This window comes from Fusarium sambucinum, chromosome I (assembly GCF_050947815.1).
Source record: "Fusarium sambucinum isolate potato_lamoka chromosome I, whole genome shotgun sequence".
Lineage (NCBI taxonomy): Eukaryota > Fungi > Ascomycota > Sordariomycetes > Hypocreales > Nectriaceae > Fusarium > Fusarium sambucinum.
In genome coordinates, this window is record NC_139294.1 from 2,878,346 (window position 1) to 2,899,732 (window position 21,387).

Sequence of the window (21,387 nt, forward strand, 5' to 3'; positions counted from 1 at the left end):
AGGAAGCTGATTCAACGTTGGTAGCGTGACCGCCTTTTTTAAAGACGACAACTAACTACCCGTTGAATGCAGAACATGTGGCAGGGATGGATCTCAAGACTCCATTTAATTAAACAAATGCCCTGACTTGGGACCTGACCTGCATACAAAAGGAGTTGATAGGCGTAGAAGGAGGCTGGTTTGGTGGTGAATGTGGAACCTCTACTAACAAAATGTCTAGTAGAGTAGGTACGTACCCCCCGACATCAATTGGATCTGGCCCATCTTGTCCAGGTGGTCACAACTTTTGGTCTCCCGACTGTCTTTATTCGCCCCAACAACTCTCGATCCCGTTTTGGTTTATCTCTTCTCCAAAACTTGATCGTGGTCTTTTCTTCTCCTTTCACTACAAAATATATCGTCACAATAACATAAACTTTGTCCAGTTAGCGAGGGTCGCCACCCGTACTTTTCCACGGATGCACCTCACAGAGCTCGAATAAAACCAAAACCTACCACATACACATAAAACTCTCGATATATACCACAATTGCATATCATGAACGGCCATTTCTCTGCCGTCGGCGAGACGCCGGGGGATGGAAGCTATGAGCATGGCGTCCAAGTTATCGACGAGGACAAGGAGTTCAAGTACGTCTGCAATACAACTCTCCTTTCTCCGCCATTTTGGCCATCATGATGCCTTCTAACACGTCACAGCACCCACATCAACGAGTATCTCCAAAAAACCAATGTCGCCGATTCGGGTTTCAACTACCACCTTATTTCTGTCTTTGGCTCTCAGTCCACTGGAAAGTCCACCCTGCTCAACAACCTCTTTGGCACCGACTTCTCCGTCATGTCGGAAACGGAGCGTCGACAAACCACCAAGGGTATCTGGATGTCCAAGAACAAGCGGGAGACAAGCGCAGGCACCCCGATGTCGGAGAACATCCTCGTCATGGACGTTGAGGGTACGGATGGTCGAGAGCGCGGTGAGGACCAGGACTTTGAGCGCAAGAGTGCCCTGTTTGCGCTGGCTACCAGCGAGGTCCTGATCGTCAATATCTGGGAGCATCAGGTTGGCCTGTATCAGGGTGCCAACATGGGTCTCCTCAAGACCGTTTTCGAAGTCAATTTGCAGATCTTCCTCAAGGACAAGCAGTAAGCTACACCGTCCATGGTAGCCTGCGTATGCGCGATTACTAACGCCATTCTAGATCAACTCCTAGATCTCTACTCTTCTTCGTCATTCGAGATCACCTTGGCACCACTCCCCTCGGTAACCTACGAACGACCCTTATTCAGGACTTGACCAAGATCTGGTCGTCCATCTCCAAGCCTCAGGGGCTCGAGAGCGCGCGCATCGAGGACTACTTCGATTTTGGCTTCGCTGCTCTGCCTCACAAGATCCTGCAAGCTGATAAGTTCACCGAGGAGGTTCAGAAGCTTGGTGCTCGATTCACAGCCGGTCACAGGCACGGCAAGCCTGGCCTGCATGGCGACCAAGAGCTCGAGGGCGGCCTTTTCCTCTCTGAATACCACCGACGCATCCCCGCCGATGGTTTCTCTGTATATGCCGAGGGTATCTGGGACCAGATTGTGAACAACAAGGATCTTGACCTGCCCACCCAGCAGGAGCTTTTGGCTCAGTTCCGTTGTGACGAGATCGCCCGGGAAGTCCAAATTGACTTCGACGTGATCATTGCCCCGCTCGAAGAGAAGCAGAGCGAAGCAACCAAGTTGGGAATTCCGACTGTCCTGCCTGACCTTGGTTTGGCTGGAAACGACGCTCGCCAAAAGTGCATCAAGGCCTTCGAGGTGCAAGCTAGCCGATACCACAAGGGTGTCTACACTCGCAAGCGGCACGAGCTTGAGGGCAAGATCGATACCCGTCTCAAATCTCTCTACCAGAGCCAGTTGGCTGCTGCCCATAAGGCTGGCGTTGCCGCTTTCGGCGAGGCTGTTGCCAACAAGGTCAAGGCTGGGCAAAAGGCCGGTGGCCAATATGAATTCGCTGAGATTGTTGCCAATGAGAAGCGAAAGACATTGGACATTTTTGGTGTTGAGGCGCAGAGCCTGCTCATCGAAGGCGTCGCGTGGACTAACTTCGAGTCGCAGTTAAGGCTGTTCGAGAAGGAGCTCGACGAAGAGAGCGCCAAGCTGCGAAAGGAGGAAATGCGGCGACTTGCGACCCGTGTTGAGCGTTGGGTTAGGTCTCGACTTGGCGATGCCATTGGCCTCGAGTTCAACAAGCTGGGAAGCGGCCGAGGTGGCGCTGGTGCCCCTGAGAACGGCGAGAAGCCCGAGACTGAGAAGGATCTGTGGGACAGAGTCTGGAAGGTCTTTACAGGTATCGTCAAGGAGGCCGAAGTTCGATTCGCTGAGCGCGCCAAGAGTTTCGATGCCAACAGTGAGGAGGTTGAGATTGGCACATGGCGATTGCGCCGTAAGAGTTGGAACGCCCTCCGAGAAAAGATCGAGGAAGAGGTTATGGAGGGCAACATTCTTTTGAAGCTCCGAGAGAACTTTGAAGACAAATTCCGATATGATGAGGCTGGCGTGCCAAGAATATGGCGTCCTAGCGATGATATCGAGGGAATTTATACCAAGGCGAGAGAGTCCACCCTCACTCTTGTTCCTCTTCTTTCGAGGTTCCGACTTTCAGAAACATATGGTCCTCCCGACCTGCCAGGCTTTGTTGGACCTCAGCCTAGCGGCGTTCAGGCCAGCGACGAGGAAGACCTTGCGCCAATTGGTGGCATCGATGAGGAAGATGGCAAGAGTCTCGAGGAGGAGATGACAGTGCTTAGCGAGGGCAAGCGCCAGGATCTCGTTGTCCGATTCAAGAAGACGGCTGATGGAGTATACGTTGAAGCTAAGCGTGGAGCCATTGGCGGTGTTGCCCAGGTTCCGTGGTACTTCTACGGCCTGCTCCTTGCTCTTGGCTGGAACGAGATTTTGACAGGTACGTTTGAGCTGGATATAGATATCTTCTTATGTGCTTTTGCTAACAAACTCCTTTCTAGTTCTGCGAAACCCCTTCCTGTGCCTCCTTATTCTAGTTATCGCTGGAGGCACATACTTGGCATACACACTCAACCTACTTGGCCCTATGCTATCGATGAGCAATGCTGCCATGACTCAAGGTGTTGAGATTGCTAAGCAGCAGCTCCGCGACTTTATTGCTAACTCTGACACCGCAAGGCAGGCGGTTGGCATGCCTGCGCGTCAGGACAGCGACAATATCAGCATGGATACTTTGGATAGCCGAGGGAGGAAGGCCAACAACTCAACTGCTGAGAGGGACGACATTGATGACATTTGAAGTAAAAGAATGTATAGGAGTTTGTGAGTAGAGGCTTCAAATCGAGCCCGATATGATTAGCGAATAGGATATAATGTCTATAAAAAGTCCCAACAACAAAAGTTCCATGTACACCAATGCCATGATGGACATATCCTCGACACCAAATTTGTATGTAGATTATAGGGGTATCTAGAATGCCTCCAAATCCGCCGGAGTACCAAACCAATTTCCCAACTCCGATGATTCCTTACTTTTGTCTCCTGCGACAAAGAAATCAGTGACTCTGCTTGTCTCGCCATCATCGTCTAGTGGCCACTCGACTTTAACACCATTGCCCTTGCCCTCGAGCATGTCCTTCGCTGTGCCCCAACTGAATCGACACTCAGGACCCCATCCAAAAACAGGATGCATGTTATTCTTCATCCAGCTCACACAGTTTCCATCTGATGGATAACCTGAGCCCCAAGCCATTCCCTCACCACCCTTTTCCTCTTCATCTGCCCTTGCTTCGAACAGTACTTCGAGCGCAGCATCACGAGTGACCTTTGCGCACACCGAAGCAGCACTGACGCAGGGGTATAGACTATCGGCCTTTTTGGCGACAATAATCTTTACCGTGGGGAATACACGCTGAAGCTTGGCCTGGTAAGTCGCGGGCTGGCCGATGGTATCGACATAAATCTCTTGCACGTTGACACCTGCGGCATACACAGCCTTAATGAGCTCGATCGTGGCGTCCATGGCCTGGGCATTGAGGTTGTACGTATTGGGACGATACATGTTTGCGCCAATGTCCCTTGCTGATAACGAGGCCGTAGCCCAACCACAGGACTCGTAGAGATCTGAGCCAGGTGTACATAGGGTGCGCATAAGATCTGAGCGTACAGCAGGCTTTAGGGCCTTGGAGTCGTCAAAGTGATGTGTTTCGCGGAGAAGAGAGTCGGATAGGGAGATGGGGAGGAAGAAGACGCCGTAGACCATGGGACCGAGAACAGGGCCACGGCCGGCTTCGTCAACGCCGAGACAGCATGGTGTTGCGGAGGATGGATCTGAAGGGTCGGCCGGTTGAAGCGAAGGAGGGATCGCTGAAATATGTGTGAATGATGAGCCTGCGAGGAGGGCAGTGTCGTGGACTGAGGGTGGGATGTATGTTCCTGAGGATGAACGGGTTGTCGCGGGGACGACTTCAACTGGCGAGTCTGTCATGGTGTGATTGAGAGTCGATATTATGTAGGATTGTTATTTTTTTGCTGTGTACGAGGTCTGAATGGTGAAGAACGGAAAAATTGGCGGTTATGGTATTAGTGGTTGTCCTGGAGGTCAAAGTAAAGAAACTGGTTGGTGTTGAAGATGGGAGTTATCTTTAGGAGACGCGTCTAGACGCGTTAAGCACTTTGGGTCCACTTTAGATCTATCTAGGTCAGCTTCAGTGTATAAGCCAAGACCTACTCTATTAAAACATGGTGGTACAGCTGGCAACCTGAATGCATCACATTGTCTAAAAGAAAACCATTAATTCATTCACCAACTCAGTTGCTATACTGTTCAAGTCGTCTGACAGTTGAAAAGCAAAAAGCCACTTATATAACGCCACGTCAAAGAAACCTGGTAGTAGTTACATGTAGTGAACCGAAAACATCGGCTCATACCAAGGCAGATTCTCTCACGGAAGCCCGAATAAAGAAGTAAAGATCCATTTTGATTCGACTCCTTCAAATCCCGAGTTCACTTTTAGCAATCAAGTACACGTAAAGAACATCGTCAAACCCCTACCAAAGTGTCTGTTGGTTACCACTTTTGTTGAATGATACCTCAACCCACTGTGCCAGCTCTTTTACTGGGCCCAAATCAGCTGCGACCCTCTAAACACGCCCCAAGCTGCAGCCCACTTCACCTATCTACTAATTACTCACGACCGGGACAGCTAAAAGTCACCAAACGACAACAACACACACCACCCGCGTCACCAATCGCGTCCAGTCCCAATTTTTGATTTTGTAGCTGTATAGCTCACGACTAAAATTCTTTGACATCGAGAACTGGTTTAAATAGTGGAACAAGTTATACATATCCTAGCCTTTACATACGATACTCTTGAGCGAAACAAAAATACACAATAATGGCCCCTCGTGGCGGCGCAGGCCGCAGCGAAGTCGCTGAACCGCAAGGTTACTTTGCTCTCGGTGTGCGTGGTCGGTAAGTCTGTTTGCGCATATCGGATCGCGAGATCCCCACGATGCGACTCAATAAACAAGTTCTAATTTATCTGTAGAAAAACTGGCGCACAGTTGAAAGACACGGGCAATCGCGACGAACATGGCATGCAACCTTTGGACGACCTTTCCTCGTCACCAGAAAGAGAACCAGCATCTCCACCAAGATCCGACGACGACGATAATGAAGATAACAACCATGACGAAACCGGGGAGAATGAAGAAGACGACCAAGGCAGTGAGGACATGGATATTGAAACAAGTCCGCTCATCGAGGTTTACTGCAAGAAAATACATTGACTAACACTACTCTAGGCTTTGGACCGGGTCCTCAGACTGTACTTAGGAAAAGCATGATCCCTCTACCTCGAAGTCGTTCACCAATAAAGACTGGAATATTGTCTTCTCCTCGACGAAACCCGAATCTAGAACACCTCTCTTCGCCAAGCCGATCGCCCGCTCGATCGCCTGCACCAAAAGATCGCGACAATACCGTGACCAGGAAAATCGATTTTGGAGCAAAGCCCACAGGACGCGGGAAGTCTGCGACAAACGGGACCAATGGCACACTTCACGAGGAGGAGGAGGAGGAGGAGGATGAAGAGATAGAAGACACGCCTGAGGGCAATGATGAGATGGAGGACGACGTGGAACTACTCAACGAATCGCTTCAACTGGTGGACGCCATGGGCGGACATTCGTCAGAGCAGGGTTCTGAGCCAGAGTCTGAAGCCGAACCAGAGCCTGCGCCAAAGGCCGCCAAAGCCTCAGCCAAATCCAATCAAGAAAAAGCGAACGAAGATCCCAAAAAGACAGGGCGTCGCGGAAGACCGCCAAAGGCAAAAGCAGTCGAGGAAGAACCTGTTGAGGAGGAACCCGTCGAAGAGAAATCCATTGAGGAAGAGCCAGAAGAGCCCCAAGAAACCGCGAAACCAGCCAAAGGCCGACCCGGAAGGAAACCCAAGAATGATGTTCGACCGAAGACGTCCAATGCACCCCCATCACGGAAACGGCCAGCGCTGGAGGAGGCCGAGGAGACTGAAGAGCAGGAAAACGAAGAGTCAGAGCAAGAACAAGAACAAGAACAAGAACAAGAACAGGCAGAACCACCGAGGCAGGTTAAGAAGCAACGAACCGAGGCTCCTAAGCCATCAAAACCGGCCAAGCCAGCACCATCAAAAGCTACGTCAACAACAGAGGCAAAAAAACCGAGAGGGAGACCTGGACGAAAGCCAAAGGCGCAGGCGATCGCGGATGCTGGGGACGACGTTGGGGAGACATCATTCGCAGCGCTTCAGCGCGGGCCCCCTTTACCCAAAAAGCGTGGCCTCGTCTCTGTTCGCCACGACGCAGACGAGGTACATACTACAAGATCTGGAAGACACTCATTCAAGCCACTCAGCTGGTGGGCAGGCGACAAGGTGGTTCAGGAAGAGGAGGAGTTCAAGGACGTTTCTGGTCGTGATCGCTTTGTGCTTTCAACTATCAAAGAGGTCATCCGTGCTCCTGTAGAGGAGGTGCGTGCCAAACCGTCAAAGCCAAGAGGGCGCCCTGGCAAAGCCAAGTCAAAAGCAACGAGACAGGTTGAAACCGTTGAGCCCGAAGACTGGGAACTTGATCCTGGTACTGTCAACGGTGAGGTTATCCTATGGGACCCCGAACACGAGAAGAACCCTCCCGGTGACGAAGAGCCAGTAGAAGTGATGGACGATCGAATCGCCATATCAGGACAGGCGATTCAAACCCGCGACGTTCAAGGTGTATCTTTCCGTATGGCCAAGACGCTCACAACGCCGTTTATGGGCGCAGGTGTCGTCGATCTACCGGCTGGGTCAGAGAAGCGGCCCAAGAACTCGCGCAAGATGCACATGGTATTCTTTGTACATACTGGAAAGGTACTTGTCACAGTGAACGAGGCCTCGTTCCGCCTCAGTGCTGGAGGCATGTGGTTTGTTCCCAGAGGTATGTTCCCGTGTCTTTTTTATTCCTTTGTTTTGTTAACGATGAATAGGAAACTACTACAGCATAACAAACGATTACGATGCAGACTCGCGAATCTTCTTCACCCAGGGATGTGAGGCAGCGGCTCAGTCTACAGAACCAGATCAGTTACAGATATCCATGATGGCTTGAAAGTGACAACGCCCATGATACTTTTGGAAGTATATATACGATTGCGCAACTCGTTCCAATTTGTAGCGCAAACCAAGACTACTCTTGTTGAGGCAGTTTTGATAGGGCATCTCTTTGTGAAACACATGGAAACTGCTTGGTTCATTGTGTCAGAATTTCTCTTCGGGGGAGTGTTTTGTTGGCCGGTTTTATGATTCATGTGCGGTTAGGGAATGGCGCGTTGTATTTGTTGTATACCATTCATGAGATGAAATTTCAATGCAGAACTGTTGCAATTACAGAGATGTTCTTTGATTCGCCTACAAATCACCCAAGTTATCAGCGTTCTCGGAAATATTGAAGGATGGTAACGTGATAGTAATGCACTCAATGCTCTAGAGGTCAACAGGAATATAGGACCTAAACTTTAGGATGCTGAAGGTAAATTATATAAGGCGTCGAAACTAGATAAATGGCATAAAATGACCATCTCTTCTCATCGGAACACCCACGTTTTACTCCGCGGTTAGCGGGGCTGATCTTCACGAGGAGTCTTTGCTCTAAAGGTTTGCCTAATACAACAGGAAATGGGGCCTAAACTTTAGGATGTCAAAGGTAAATTACCTAAAACTCCTCGCTAAGAACCTTCTTTAGGGCAGTCATCTCCTTATCCCACTTGGCGATCTTAGCTTGGCTATCTTCAAGCTTGCGAAGCAAAAAGGTGATGCGCCCAGCGGTCTCTCCTGGTTGTCGAGGCATAGTGCCCAGCAATGCTAGCTCGTTTTCGACCTTCTCGATCGAACGAGCCTCCGCTTTGGATGAGTCATTCAGGGTATCATAATCCATCTTCGCGCGGAGCACGCGGTCATGGAGGAGAACAGAGAACGCGGCTTGGTGCAACGGCTTGCCGGCTGTGATAGTCATTGGGCGGCCCTGGTACGTTTTGACAGCAATAAGTTCGGCACTGACGAGGTTATCGATAGCAGCATCGGCATTAGAGCCAGCAGGAGCGGCGGAGGAGAATGGCGCGGAAAGTACGACTTCGTTGTAACGCAGCTTCGGGTTTTTCGCAAGAGATTTAACAAGATGCCAGGCCTGTTGAGGAGAGAACTTCTTGCCCTCAATATCGGACGGCTTGCCAAGAAGGTAGATTCGCACGATATCGGTGGCTGTCTCAGATACAATCTCCTCCATAGCCTGCTTGGGAGACTGGCCGGTACGAAGGCGTCGAGCAAGAAACTCCAAGTCTGTGAGGCGACCACCAAGGGTTTCAATGCATTGATCGAGCTCCATCATGTTGGTACGCGGAATGGGTGCTTTCGCTGGTGGTGCGTCGTCGCCCAATTCCTTTCGTGCCTTCTCATCATCTGCCAGCTGATCCTTTAGGCGACTGAGAACAAAGTTCTTCGCCACTTCCGGTGCGAGATCGCCGAGGGAAACGGTACGGAAAAGTCGATCGGGAAGTGCCTTGTCAAGGGGTTTCGAGTAGGCCGTGTCTGTGGTAAGGAAGATAACATGAGCAACATTGTTCTGCACGGCAGTAGCTGCCCACTCGGCAATCTTGTCGTAAATGATGCTGTTTTCCTCGCCTTTGTGGAGAAAGTTATCGACAACAACAACAGGTCTGCGCTCTGGGTGTGCTTCCAGCCATGCATCCTCGGACAGCTTATAGTCGCTGTCTCTCTTACTGCGCGATGAGACAGCAACATCCTTGAGGGCGCCTGTGGTGGTCTGCATGATCTTATTCAGTTGAGATTCGAGAGTTTCGGAGAAGCCCGCCTTGACGCCAGTGGTGCTCTGCACAGCAAGATCAACCATGCTACTGATGCTGTTTGCCCAGGAAAAGACAGGACGGTAGCCAACGGCCATTGCTAGACGCTTGATGGTACCCGCCTCTCCTCTAGCCTCGACAATGCGTCTGCAGTCAATCTTGAGCACATTCTTACGACCTTCCAAAGCCTGGTCCATGACCATCTCGACCTTTCCGGAGCCCTTGGGTCCTGTGATGACGATAAAGGTGTCGGAGGTTTCATCAAGCCAGCCTTGCACTTGAACAATTGCGTCTCGCCTGTGGTTCCAGACTTCCTCAAGGCCGTCACCACTCTTGGATTTGTTTGATAGTCCAAAATTGCCCGACTGCTTCTTGAACCACTTATAAATACGTGAGTCCTTGAACTTTAACGAGTGTTGGATATGAAGCTTGATGAAGAATTCTCGGATAGGGTCAAAGATTAATACTGAAAGACCAGCGATCAGTGCTGCAACAACAGGGACGACAATTCGAGGATGGTTGGTCAACCAGTTCCAGATACTATGGGCCTTGACACGCTTCTCGAAAGAAAGACGAAGTTTGGTCCCTTTGCTGCCACCTCCCAACACCTCGTTCACAATGAAGCCGTGCATACAATTGCGGGCTGTAATGGCATCCCTTGTTACAGGGAATTGGATGTGGGCATATCGCGGTGTGATCTTTGAGTCGGTGGGCTGCGGGATGATGTCGGCAATCTTGCCGTATTTGCGGAATAAAGAGTACAATGTCTCCTCGGGAAGCTCTTCGGGAGTTATGCCGGGAGTCGGGGGCACAAACTCGATCTTGACAAAACTGGTAGGGTATCTGTACAGATCTTCCAGCCAAGGTGTGCCTTGGACAAGGCGAGCGTTTACGGGGCGGAATATGGAAAACCATGGCTTTATCGGCTTTTCCCTCAATCGCTTGCCCAACAGAGCTTCAATTTCGGCGGGATCTATGTTGGCGTTGTATTTGAACTTGACATAGGCGCCCCCGTCCTTCAAGCGTGGTAGGATCTCAGTGACTCGAATCGGCAGGTCTTCCGGAATTGCTGTTTTGACAAGGCGGATAGGGTCTAGGACTCCCAACGAAGACGTTTCGAACCGCTTGAGAAGGTCTGAGACATCATGGTCTGATTTCCAGGGCCTCACGAGTACGCTGCTTAGCTTGAGGGGGAATATGTTATCGAAGAAAAGGATGGCTTCGTTAGACTCCGTCGTGATATGGCCGCTCTTATCGGCACCTTCTTCTGAGGAAGCAATGGGAGGGACTGAGGCAAGGTCTCCGAGGTTGGCTGTAGTAATCCAAGCGCGGTTTAGAGGTTGATGTCGTAATGCGTTTTGGTTGATCCGCTGTCGAAGAAGTGACGTTGCTGATCCGGTCGACGTTGATCTTCTGGCTGCGAAGAGCGCTGCCCTGGCAAGGCCTCGACTTGGGATCATGGTGTCTTGGGCTCGCTGAGGCACGTTAGAAAAGTCGTCCTCTACTCTAAGCTTTAGGATAAAGAACCTTAGAGCTGGTCTACAGCGGCATAAAATGACTAAATGATTTCGTCTCTTATGCTCCCAGTAGTCGAGTTTTCTATTGCCCCAAGGGCTCGATCAGTCCCATTGCTGTAAGGAGCTTGACCTGAGAGAGAGGAGAGGGGTCATGGAAGGTCTATGTTTATGTCGTGGTGTGATAAATAAACTAGAGCTGTCTGTCGTAGCTAGCTTCCCACAATGAGGTCATTGTTTGGTATCTCTAGGGTGCAAGAAAGAGTCCGGTCTAAAATAGCATAATCTGATTCACTAATTTCGTCTACTCTGCTCAACTAGCAACTAAATTTCCTGATTCTGTGAGGGGAAGGTGCATTGCAGTGAAACAACTTGCTTAAAGCGACAGAACCCGCTCTTAATATCAGACATTTACATCAGGGTATCAGAAAAGTCGGTCGCAAGAACCATAAGAGACGAAATTAGTAGGCCAGCTTAGGTTACTTAGACCATACTTCTTAGGCTATTCATTTTTGTAGCCTAAAGCTTGAAGGTCAACTTTTCTACCCACTACCTTAGTACTCAAGGCGAGGACTCCTTGTGAAGATCAACCCCACTAACCGCGGAGTAAAACGTGGGATGTTCTTATGGGATGGGATGTCAATGGGACTGGGCAGTCAAACAGATTAAACAGTGTGCAATATATTTATTTGAGCATCAGGTTTTCCAACCATGTCTCAATTCATAGATAAGTAGTAACAGGTTCGTTTTGAAACATGAAGACTTCTGAATGCATAAGGGTGATGTGCCATATTTTCTTTTAAGGCCGGCGGCCATACTAACAGCACTTAACGACTAGCAGTAATGAATTTACAACGGTAAAATTTGGATTTATGACTCTACTGTAGTTAAACATCATTTAGTATTCAGCGTAATATCTAATCCCTGACTTCGGAAAGGCTATTCGGTTTGATAGAACAAAGTAATCAACGTTGACGTTGGCCACATTGTATCGGAAAGACGGCAGATATTTCCCCCGTCACTCTCTAGCGGCATCTTCATCTCCAAATGTCGAAAACCCAATTAACCAAACAGCTTTGCGCGCAGCACGAGACCCAAGTCATATTATATCACTTGCATCTACCGTTGAACACACTCAACTCCATATTCAGCAAGACCAATTTTCAATTACTTCCATACGCCATTTCAATTGCGACAAACGATTTCGCCTTTCAGCAGTTCATTCTTGCTATTTGATCCACCTCAAGACATTCCGCCTACTTCTTTTACCACTTACACAACATCGCAATGGGTTGGCTATGGTCTTCGACACCTTCCACGGAGGATAAAATTTCGACACCAGTTGAGAACAACACACTTCCTACTACATCGACGACATCAGCATCCTCGTCATCTACAACCTCCTCCTCCTCCAAGTCAGATACTGATCCCGAACTCCAAAAATTTCTCGATCTCTTCGAATCCGAAAAGAACAAGCCTACACCCACACAAGACGAACAAAACCAATCACCCTCCACATTATCATGGCTCTCCATGAAAAAGTCACCCCGATCTACCGCTCCCACACCCTCCGACATTCCTCCCCGCGATCCCCTCGCCGAAGCCCTCCTACCAACGGACATGTCCTGCCGACAGGCCTTTGACCAGGCGTGGAGCTGCAATGGAATGGGCGGCCAGTTTACAGCCGTGTACCGCTACGGAGAGATGCGCTCGTGCAGTGAGCATTGGGACGACTTTTGGTTCTGCATGCGAGTAAAGGGTTACTCCGGTGAACAGCGCGAGAGGGCTATTCGGGAGCACTACCGCGCGAAGGAGTTTACAAAGTATGGACCGGGGAAGCCGAGCAGTGAGGATGTTTGGGAGAGTAGAGGGGAAAGGGTACCGGAAGGGTCATTTTTTAATCAGCCCATCGATGAATGAATGAATGGATCAACGATAGTTGTATTAATAGAAACAAACCCTTCAAGCCATTTTGGAAGACACGTACTCTGTTGCACATGACCAGTCAATGTTATCTTGCATATACTTACTCACTCCTCGGGACTCCTTCCAAGTCGTACGGTCCTTTATTCCATCAGGTGTCTTTAGATTACAATGAAGGCAAGGCTCGCCTAAATTGTCTATGTTTCATAGGTAAGTTAGGATTTCTTCTCCTAAAGCTCCATAACTTTTCCTATGAGAGGAAAGCATTTGAACTTCGAAGTCGGTCAATGGACAAGCTACTAACCAGGTAGGCTTACGATATCTCAATCATGTCACAGTGAAGGGAAGACAAAAGATTTATGAATATGATTCATTGATTCATTAAAGTACATGAGAGGTAAACCACCTTAGCTTTTCATAACCGTAAAAGTCGCATAAAAACAGAAAAAGGAAAATCTAATCTCATCATCCCATTAAAACGACTAGCCTCCGCATTGTACCCATGGATACATGACTGCTCTAGAAGTCGAGACTGATGTTATTGGGGTATCAAAGAATTTAGTCGACCTCCTCGACGGTGGGACCATCGTCACCACCAGCGCCGGGAGCGGGGCCACCAGCACCAGGGAAGCCACCAGGACCACCGGGCATGCCGCCAGGAGCACCCTCACCACCAGCTCCGTAGAACTTCATCATGATGGGGTTGGCCTTGCCCTCGAGCTCCTTCTGGTGCTCCTCGTACTCCTCACGAGTAGCCTGCTGGTTGTCATCGAGCCACTGGACGACCTTGTCAATCTCAGCAGTGAGGGTCTCCTTGTCGGAAGCCTCAATCTTCTCCTCGACCTTGGGGTCGGAGAGAGTGTTGCGGAGAGAGTAGGCGTAAGACTCAAGACCGTTCTTGGCAGCGACACGCTTGCCCTCGGCCTCGTCCTCCTCCTTGTACTTCTCGGCATCGTTGAGCATGCGCTCAATCTCCTCCTTGGACAGGCGGCCCTTGTCATTGGTAATGACAATCTTGTTGGACTTGCCGGTACCCTTCTCGACGGCGGAGACGTTCATGATACCGTTGGCATCAAGATCGAAGGTGACCTCAATCTGGGGAACACCACGGGGAGCAGGGGGGATACCAGTGAGCTCGAACTTGCCCATAAGGTTATTGTCCTTGGTGCGCTGGCGCTCACCCTCGTAGACCTGGATAAGGACACCAGGCTGGTTATCGGAGAAGGTAGAGAAGACCTCGGACTTCTTGGTGGGAATAGTGGTGTTGCGGGGGATAAGCTTGGTCATCATACCACCAGCGGTCTCAATACCGAGAGAGAGAGGGGCAACGTCGAGAAGGAGAATCTCGTTGGTGGCCTTGCTGGAGGTGTCACCAGAGAGAATAGCAGCCTGGACAGCGGCACCGTAGGCAACAGCCTCATCGGGGTTGATGGACTTGTTGGGCTCCTTTCCGTTGAAGTAGTCGGTGATGAGCTTCTGGACACGGGGGATACGGGTAGATCCACCGACGAGGACGATCTCGTGGACAAGGGACTTGTCGATCTTGGCGTCAGTGAGGACACGGTCGACGGGCTGGATAGTAGATCGGAAGAGATCCTGGCAGAGCTCCTCGAAACGAGCACGGGTGATGGAGGTGTAGAAGTCAATACCCTCGAAAAGAGAGTCGATCTCGATGGAGGTCTGAGCGGAAGAAGAGAGAGTTCGCTTGGCACGCTCACAAGCGGTTCGAAGGCGTCGGAGAGCACGAACATTGGTGCCGAGATCTTTCTGGTACGAGTTAGCATTACATATTCCCTGTTTTGGCCCGGTGGCCCTTTGATCGCTTGTGAGACTTGAAAGCAGAGAGGTATCTAAAAGAAATATCACAAGGTTCGCAATGGTAATCATCATCTCCCATCTCTGTCTTCTTCTTGTGCCGCTTTGTCTTGTTATGGCGGTCCAGAGAGGCAGCATCGCGACAAGGCACATTGCAGACACAACAGTGGTAGGTCTGGTTGGTAACAGCTTCTTGCTGGCGGATCTTGGTTGCTGGAGCTTGCTTGATATTGTTGGCTCTGGTCCGGGCAATGTGTTCAGGAGTTGGATTAGCACGTAGAGCTTTCCCGTAGTTCGCCTGGTAAGCACGGTCTTTGGCTTTGACCATGGCAGCCATTGCTTCAAGCTGTTCAGCAGTAAGACCCAGATCTCCCTTGCGAACTTGAGCGCCTTCAGACATAGGAGTATGGGAACACAGGCCATCCCATGGGTAAGAGTCAGGGGACCAAGGTGCCAAGTGTTCAATCCCATATGGTGCATCTCGAGGACGTAAGCACCAGAATATGGCATGAAATGCAGCTTCAAGTAGATGCAATAGAACGCGTAATCGAGGTTGGTCGGCTGGAGCTGGGATGGGACATGAAACAAGTAGAGCCATGTGAGTAATAGCGAAACCATCTCTCTTGGCTTTGTCGACATAGTATGGACAAGCATTACCAGCTCGATGACCACTGAGACGCTGGGACACCCCGTACTTAGAACCTGTACCCGAACCGATGTAGATAGCAGGAGCACAGCCAGGCTTCTTAAGCACCAGCACATAAACACCCCAGTGCTTAGCAGGAATAGAGGCAGGAAGACTCTTGAACCAGACATAATCAGGCGGTGCAGCCCTACAGAGTGTGTCGAAGAGGCCAGGGCAGAAGGAGAGCTCAGCAAGCTCAATCCAGAACGAGAGGGTATTGAAAGAGGTAACTGCGAGAGTGTACGTAGGATGGATGTAAGTTCTGATGTGGAGGAGAGACCAGCAGAGAAAGAGAATGAGTCTGGTAAGGTCTGTCTTGGAGGCATCCAGTTCAGACATGGTTAATGGTTGAGCTGATGGTTGATAGGAAATCAAGTTCTGAGTGCCAGACCCATGCCAAAAGTGGTTTTATCCCATACTGTTTCAATAGGAAGGAAGACACTGAGCATTGCCGGCAATTCCTGGCAGGACCAAGCTGAAGGATGGTGAGGATGGCAGGAATGACTGGCAGTACTGGTGGGGATGGCAGGTGCGGTGTTCCAGGATGGCAAGTGCTGAGGTGAAAAAAGTTCGTCTGGCAGGAGCGATGATTGAGCCAGGAATACCTGTCCCATGGCTCAAACTATGGCAGGTAATAGCCATGCGAACAAGTAGAATTGCCACTGCTCTGTTAACTATGGGATAGGGCAGGAGCCATGATGTCGGCAAAAAATAAGCAGCAATTGATTGCTATGCTATACCATGACCATGCCATGACCGTGTCTTGAGGGTGTCGTGAAAAGATGCTGTAGTGCTGATGTCGCCATGATCTAGCAGTAGGAAGACAAGCGCCAGTGGAATCAGGACATTGGTAGGTAGGTGCTCATGTTTCAGAGAAACACCTGAGTTGTGATGATGATGATGATGAACCTTGAATGAAAAACAAAACGCAAAAGAAATCAAAAACTTAAAGAAAACTATCTATCTCGTACCTTATGCTTTCGCTTGAACTCGTTAACGAAGTGGTTGACCAGACGGTTGTCGAAATCTTCACCACCCAAGTGAGTGTCACCGGCGGTAGACTTGACCTCGAAGATACCCTCCTCAATGGTGAGGAGAGAGACATCGAAAGTACCACCACCAAGATCGAAGATAAGGACGTTGCGCTCGCCCTCAACCTTCTTGTCGAGACCGTAGGCAATGGCAGCAGCGGTAGGCTCGTTGATGATTCGGAGAACGTTGAGGCCGGCAATGAGACCAGCGTCCTTGGTAGCCTGGCGCTGAGAGTCGTTGAAGTAGGCGGGGACAGTGACAACGGCGTTGTTGACAGTCTCACCAAGGTAAGACTCAGCAGTCTCACGCATCTTGGTGAGGATCATGGCGGAGATCTCCTCAGGGGTGAAGGTCTTCTTCTCACCCTTGAACTCAACCTCGATGACGGGCTTGCCAGCCTTGTCGACAATTGTGAAAGGGAAGTGCTTCATGTCGGCCTGGACCTCAGCATCGGCGAACTTGCGACCGATCAATCGCTTGGCGTCGAAGACGGTGTTCTGGGGGTTCATGGCGACCTGGTTCTTGGCGGCATCACCGATCAGACGCTCGGTGTCGGTGAAACCGACGAATGAGGGGGTAGTTCGGTTACCCTGGTCGTTGGCGATGATATCACATCTGGGGTAAAAGTTAGCGTCGATGTTCAAGCGAAAGACGTTTAAATCCTAGGATAAAAAAAAACTTACCGATCCTCACGGAAGATACCCACGCAAGAGTACGTGGTACCCAAATCGATACCGACAGCGGGACCCATTTTGTGTGATGTGTATGGTTTATGTAGAGTGTATGAGAGAGATTAGGGAAGAGAAAAGAAAAAGAAAACGCGGTTTGCTTCAAGGGAGATCGTGGTATTTGAAGACTTGAGGGGTATTTGGTTTATGATGATGATAATGGAAAGGAAGGAGAGCAGGAGCAGTTGCGCAAAGCATCTAAATAAAGGCGGGTGCCAAGGTTCGATGCGGTTCTGCGCTGTTCCAAAGGAGCCCACTTTGGAGAGCTTCTCGATATTTGCAGGGGCGTCTACCGCTTTCTGGGCGCTGCTAGGCATTACTGGGGGGTGTGCTTGGAGGGGCAAAGCCGCAGATGGGGGGTCAGAAGAAGCGTCTAGCAGTTGCTTGCACCTGGCAGATCTGGGTTTGCCCCACTAAAAAAACTGCAATATGCAACCTGTAGCCAGCCTGGTCTCCTAGACGATGGGCGAAGAGATGGATCTCTGATCGTTTCTGGCTGCTTCTTGGAGGCGAGCAAGTGATTATTTTGCAAAACCAACAAATTCTGTACATGTCCACTAGCTACGAGAAGTTTCATGTTTATTTCCGTAGCTTCCGTCTATCCTCTCTTGTTCTCTCCATTTACATACCTCTCCATTGCTTTCGCTTCCATCTCACTGATGTCATGTCCTCATAAACTTTTTGCTTCCCAAAACTTCCATCGCGGGGCATCCGAGCCAGGGTCAGCAAGCTCAAGGTTTAGAGTACTTGTACTTTGGCGTTGGATCCCACCGACGATGATGTAAACAGGTACTTTGCCCCACCAACCGACCTCATGTTGGACGGACAGCTCGTTTCTTCGTGCCCCTCCTTTTACTGGTGCTGCACGTTTTCTCTGTCGCTCTTCTCTCCCTGGGGTTTAGCACTGCGAAAACTCTAGGTTGCCTCTCCATCGCGGAACGTCATTAGATGATTTGGGGATGTGTTTTTGTGGCAATTGACTGAAATTTTCTGATAGTCTAACTAGCTGTCAATAGTGCTACTGCCTTGATGAGAGTCGATATCGAATGCATGCTAGATTTTGGATATGGATGCCTTGCCTTGTTTGCCTTGTCTTGGTGTCCAACAATGCGCTGGCTACCGCTACTTTGGACGTATCAAATGATTGGATTAGATATATTAAGTGCATTCCGGTGCAGGCGGCCTGGCATTTCTGCTTGGTGTTGGGTTGGGCTTGATGGTTGGTTACACATGTCCACGTAGCTAATGACTTTACTGTCCGCGATGTAGACCTGCATGAGTCTTAGATCACTCTTGAAGGTATCATTGTGCTCTGTGCAATCGGGGAAGAGAATACAGTTGCCAATTGATTCGCCAGCCTCTCTCTCAAATGTTTACTGCTTACCAGGCCAACCTAAAGTTGTCATATCTCAATCTTTGGGCTGAAATCAGTGAGACTGTTATGGTTAACCCAACTTCAATTGACTTCAGCTTTAATTCTGACAAAGTCTGGACGTCAATTGAATGGATATCACATCACCCGTCTTAACTAACCCCATTGTTTTTACTCCGGAGTGGATCAAAATCTCCAGGCTCTTGTTCTGTTGTTGTCTTTTCGTCTCCTCGCTACGAGAAATGGTATCACTTCTGTTCCTAGTGCTTCCACGACTCTCTGCGCACCCACTTGGGCTTTCGCAGGGCCCAGGGCTGAGGCGTGGCGTAGTAATCGGAAGGCCCCATGTACAGTACTATGTACTCAATTTGTTTACCTGGGCCCCAGGGTATCAGAAAAAATTAACCGCCGGGGGCATAGGAGACGAAATTAGTAGGTCACTTTGTGCTCCTTAGACTATGGATCTTAGACTATTTATTTCTATACCCTTAGACTTAGCAGGCCATTTTTTCTGCTACCTACTAGCTGGGGTGTCTATCTGTCAGGCAACCGATGGAACCCCTGAGGTCATTTGCTGATGTTGATGTTAGGTTGTTTCTGCAGTGTCGTTTGAGGCTTTGTCGTTGGGTGTTTTTTTTGGGTTTCACTGCGGCAGCCTCTTTAAGGCGCCAATTCAAACGACGATTCGTGTACCTTACAGGCTACAGAGTCTGATAACAACTGTATGTAACACTTTCATGATTTTACAAGTATTCGCCTCATCTTAACGTCTTCATCATTCTTCCTCATTCTCTTTCTTAACGGGGCAACAACTCTTGCCTCTCGGCTTCTATCTAATCCTTGTCAGAGGCGACTCAACTCCAAACTTTTGGAGAGCATGTGGGGCCCCAGCTCCATAGAAACGGCTTCCATGTACGTCCGGTTGTTTAATTGGACGGTTGGGTTTTGGCTTCTCGCTTGCCTCTACCCTGGAGCTTCGATTTGAAGCGACGATTGTCCATCGTGATGAAAGACTTCCATGCCTGTCGATTCTACTGCATGTTGTGCCTTGCACTAGCATGCGTTAGATCATGGTGGGATGGCGTACACACCATGATTTCCCGTACCTCAACGCCGGACCTGTCGGATGTCATGGCTCACTTCCGAGTGTTAACTAAACTGAAGCTATCGCCAAACTTGCTCTTGAACAAGGGAAACCTAAAGTATCTCAAGTAGGAGACAATGAAAATACTCCCCAAGGTTTAATTTCAGGGCTTTACTGACATGATTCTTTGACTTTCTCAAGCTCGTGGCAAGCATAGACATGTTTAGATAGAATGAACGGACGTTGCAACACAGTAAACAAAAGACTCTGTACATCTGACCGTTGCGAACAAGGGTCCGCTCGAATTTGAACACGATAAAAATAAACTACATAAACCTGACAGGATTCTAGAACATTTCCCATTAAAACAAGCTCGTTAAAACCCCCACACGTCCGTCTGCCCACAACTTGCGGTGCCTCTTGTGGCTGGTGTGCAACCGAAGTGAGTCGCCAGGAATATATCAACTATCCACTGCGAGACTCTCCCTTCATACCCGAATCAATGTCCGGCCACAAATCTCGGCAGATCATCCTCTTCAATCATGACCATTGACTTGTCCGCCATTCTCGAACTCGTCTCGGTTGCAGATCCACCAAGAAACCCGTTCCAGATCTTCTGCATCACATTATCCGTGCTCCTCAACTTACTCCCCTTCAAAGCCTCTTCGTCGCCTTCACCCACAGTCAGAAACACCTTCTTCGCAGCAGGAAACCCGTCGACGACATGCCACAGGCACCCAAACACCTGGTCACTTTCCTGTTCCGCGTAGCCTAGTTCTGACAGCACGCATGCTAGATGCTTAACCCTGTGTGTGTCCTCACGGCGTAGGAAGTAAACCACGGCGGAGTTGAACCCGTATATGTCGTATGCTTCTAGCTCGCCGGCGAGATAGACACAATCGATGTTGAAATTGAACCAGACGCGCGGCGGCGCAGACACTGGTGTATCGGAAAGGAGCTTTGAAATGCGCCAGCCGAAAGCAAGTTCATAGTGATCCAGAGCCAAATAGCGTGTCTCGCGATTAATGTGTAACAGCACAGGCACTGATCTGCCCCGTGACCGCTGGTTCAACTCATTACGTCTTTCGTCTAGGCGTTCATCACGCTGGAGACAGCACACGACGACGATGCGGGGTTGGATAAGGAACGACCAAATTCGGAGGCGTAATTCAGGCGGGAATTGCGCGAACTGAGGAAACGCGGTGAGTGTTGATGGTGATCTGGATTGTGAAAAGAGGCCATCGTCAAATGTGCGAAACTCGAGCCAAAATCTTGGATTGGGACTTTGCTCATCTTCAACTTCGATATCGCTCATGGTGATGGTGGGTTGAGAACAGATGTGGCGACCAATTGACTAAAGGACAGGTATTATGGCACAATACAGCAACCATGTATGACAGAGGACGTATATAAACTCAGAAAGAGAACTGATAGTCGGCGGGGTTGAAGAGAGGGCGAAACAAAAGCGTATTCATGCTTTACCACAATATTTCCTTGAGTAGAGCCAAAGACAAGGTCAGGCGATTAACTTCCAGACTTATACTACCCTAGGTAGCTAATCACTCCAAATACGCGTACCTGGTACGTGATTCGTCGATACAATGGTTCATCCTATCATCAGAAAAAGTATGCTGCCCAACGTCACGTACAACTAATCAATATCTGGAATTGGTTCACTGTTGTAACAATAACCGTTTGTTGCTCTTCCATTCCATTTCTATCGCTCAAACGATTATAGGGCAGACCTTTAGGCGGTGGCAATAGGACTGATGACAAAATATAATACTATTATAGGTATGTTGTGAAATCTATTTGCCCGGGGTATATGCAGATTCTAAATGCTAAAAAA

At 49.5% G+C, this 21,387-nt stretch overlaps 7 protein-coding genes across 7 annotated transcripts; 3 read left to right on the forward strand and 4 right to left on the reverse strand.

Annotated features, from left to right (window-relative positions):
- Positions 1-538: 538 nt before the first annotated feature.
- FSST1_003660 (dynamin-like GTPase SEY1) lies at positions 539-3,307 on the forward strand (the record flags this gene model as incomplete). The annotated part of the gene is made up of 4 exons (XM_083229760.1): positions 539-630; positions 700-1,143; positions 1,200-2,947; positions 3,009-3,307. 4 exons carry the CDS (start codon positions 539-541, stop codon positions 3,305-3,307), a joined length of 2,583 nt encoding a protein of 860 aa, XP_083087090.1.
- Positions 3,308-3,478: 171 nt separating this feature from the next.
- On the reverse strand, positions 3,479-4,495 carry FSST1_003661 (ribonuclease H2 catalytic subunit RNH201; the record flags this gene model as incomplete). The annotated part of the gene is made up of 1 exon (XM_083229761.1): positions 3,479-4,495. One exon carries the CDS (start codon positions 4,493-4,495, stop codon positions 3,479-3,481), a length of 1,017 nt encoding a protein of 338 aa, XP_083087091.1.
- A 913-nt stretch (positions 4,496-5,408) lies between these two features.
- On the forward strand, positions 5,409-7,635 carry FSST1_003662 (kinetochore CENP-C fungal-like protein; the record flags this gene model as incomplete). Its single annotated transcript, XM_083229762.1, has 4 exons — positions 5,409-5,485; positions 5,562-5,764; positions 5,818-7,464; positions 7,514-7,635. The coding sequence occupies 4 exons, from the start codon at positions 5,409-5,411 to the stop codon at positions 7,633-7,635; spliced, it is 2,049 nt and encodes a 682-aa protein (XP_083087092.1).
- A 603-nt stretch (positions 7,636-8,238) lies between these two features.
- On the reverse strand, positions 8,239-10,845 carry FSST1_003663 (RNA12 protein-domain-containing protein; the record flags this gene model as incomplete). The annotated part of the gene is made up of 1 exon (XM_083229763.1): positions 8,239-10,845. One exon carries the CDS (start codon positions 10,843-10,845, stop codon positions 8,239-8,241), a length of 2,607 nt encoding a protein of 868 aa, XP_083087093.1.
- Positions 10,846-12,186: 1,341 nt separating this feature from the next.
- Positions 12,187-12,819, forward strand: FSST1_003664 (EMI1 family protein; the record flags this gene model as incomplete). Its single annotated transcript, XM_083229764.1, has 1 exon — positions 12,187-12,819. One exon carries the CDS (start codon positions 12,187-12,189, stop codon positions 12,817-12,819), a length of 633 nt encoding a protein of 210 aa, XP_083087094.1.
- A 561-nt stretch (positions 12,820-13,380) lies between these two features.
- Positions 13,381-17,105, reverse strand: FSST1_003665 (heat shock protein 70 family; the record flags this gene model as incomplete). Its single annotated transcript, XM_083229765.1, has 3 exons — positions 13,381-14,589; positions 16,294-16,969; positions 17,038-17,105. The coding sequence occupies 3 exons, from the start codon at positions 17,103-17,105 to the stop codon at positions 13,381-13,383; spliced, it is 1,953 nt and encodes a 650-aa protein (XP_083087095.1).
- Positions 17,106-20,037: 2,932 nt separating this feature from the next.
- On the reverse strand, positions 20,038-20,853 carry FSST1_003666 (2EXR domain-containing protein; the record flags this gene model as incomplete). Its single annotated transcript, XM_083229766.1, has 1 exon — positions 20,038-20,853. One exon carries the CDS (start codon positions 20,851-20,853, stop codon positions 20,038-20,040), a length of 816 nt encoding a protein of 271 aa, XP_083087096.1.
- Between the last annotated feature and the right edge of the window lie 534 nt (positions 20,854-21,387).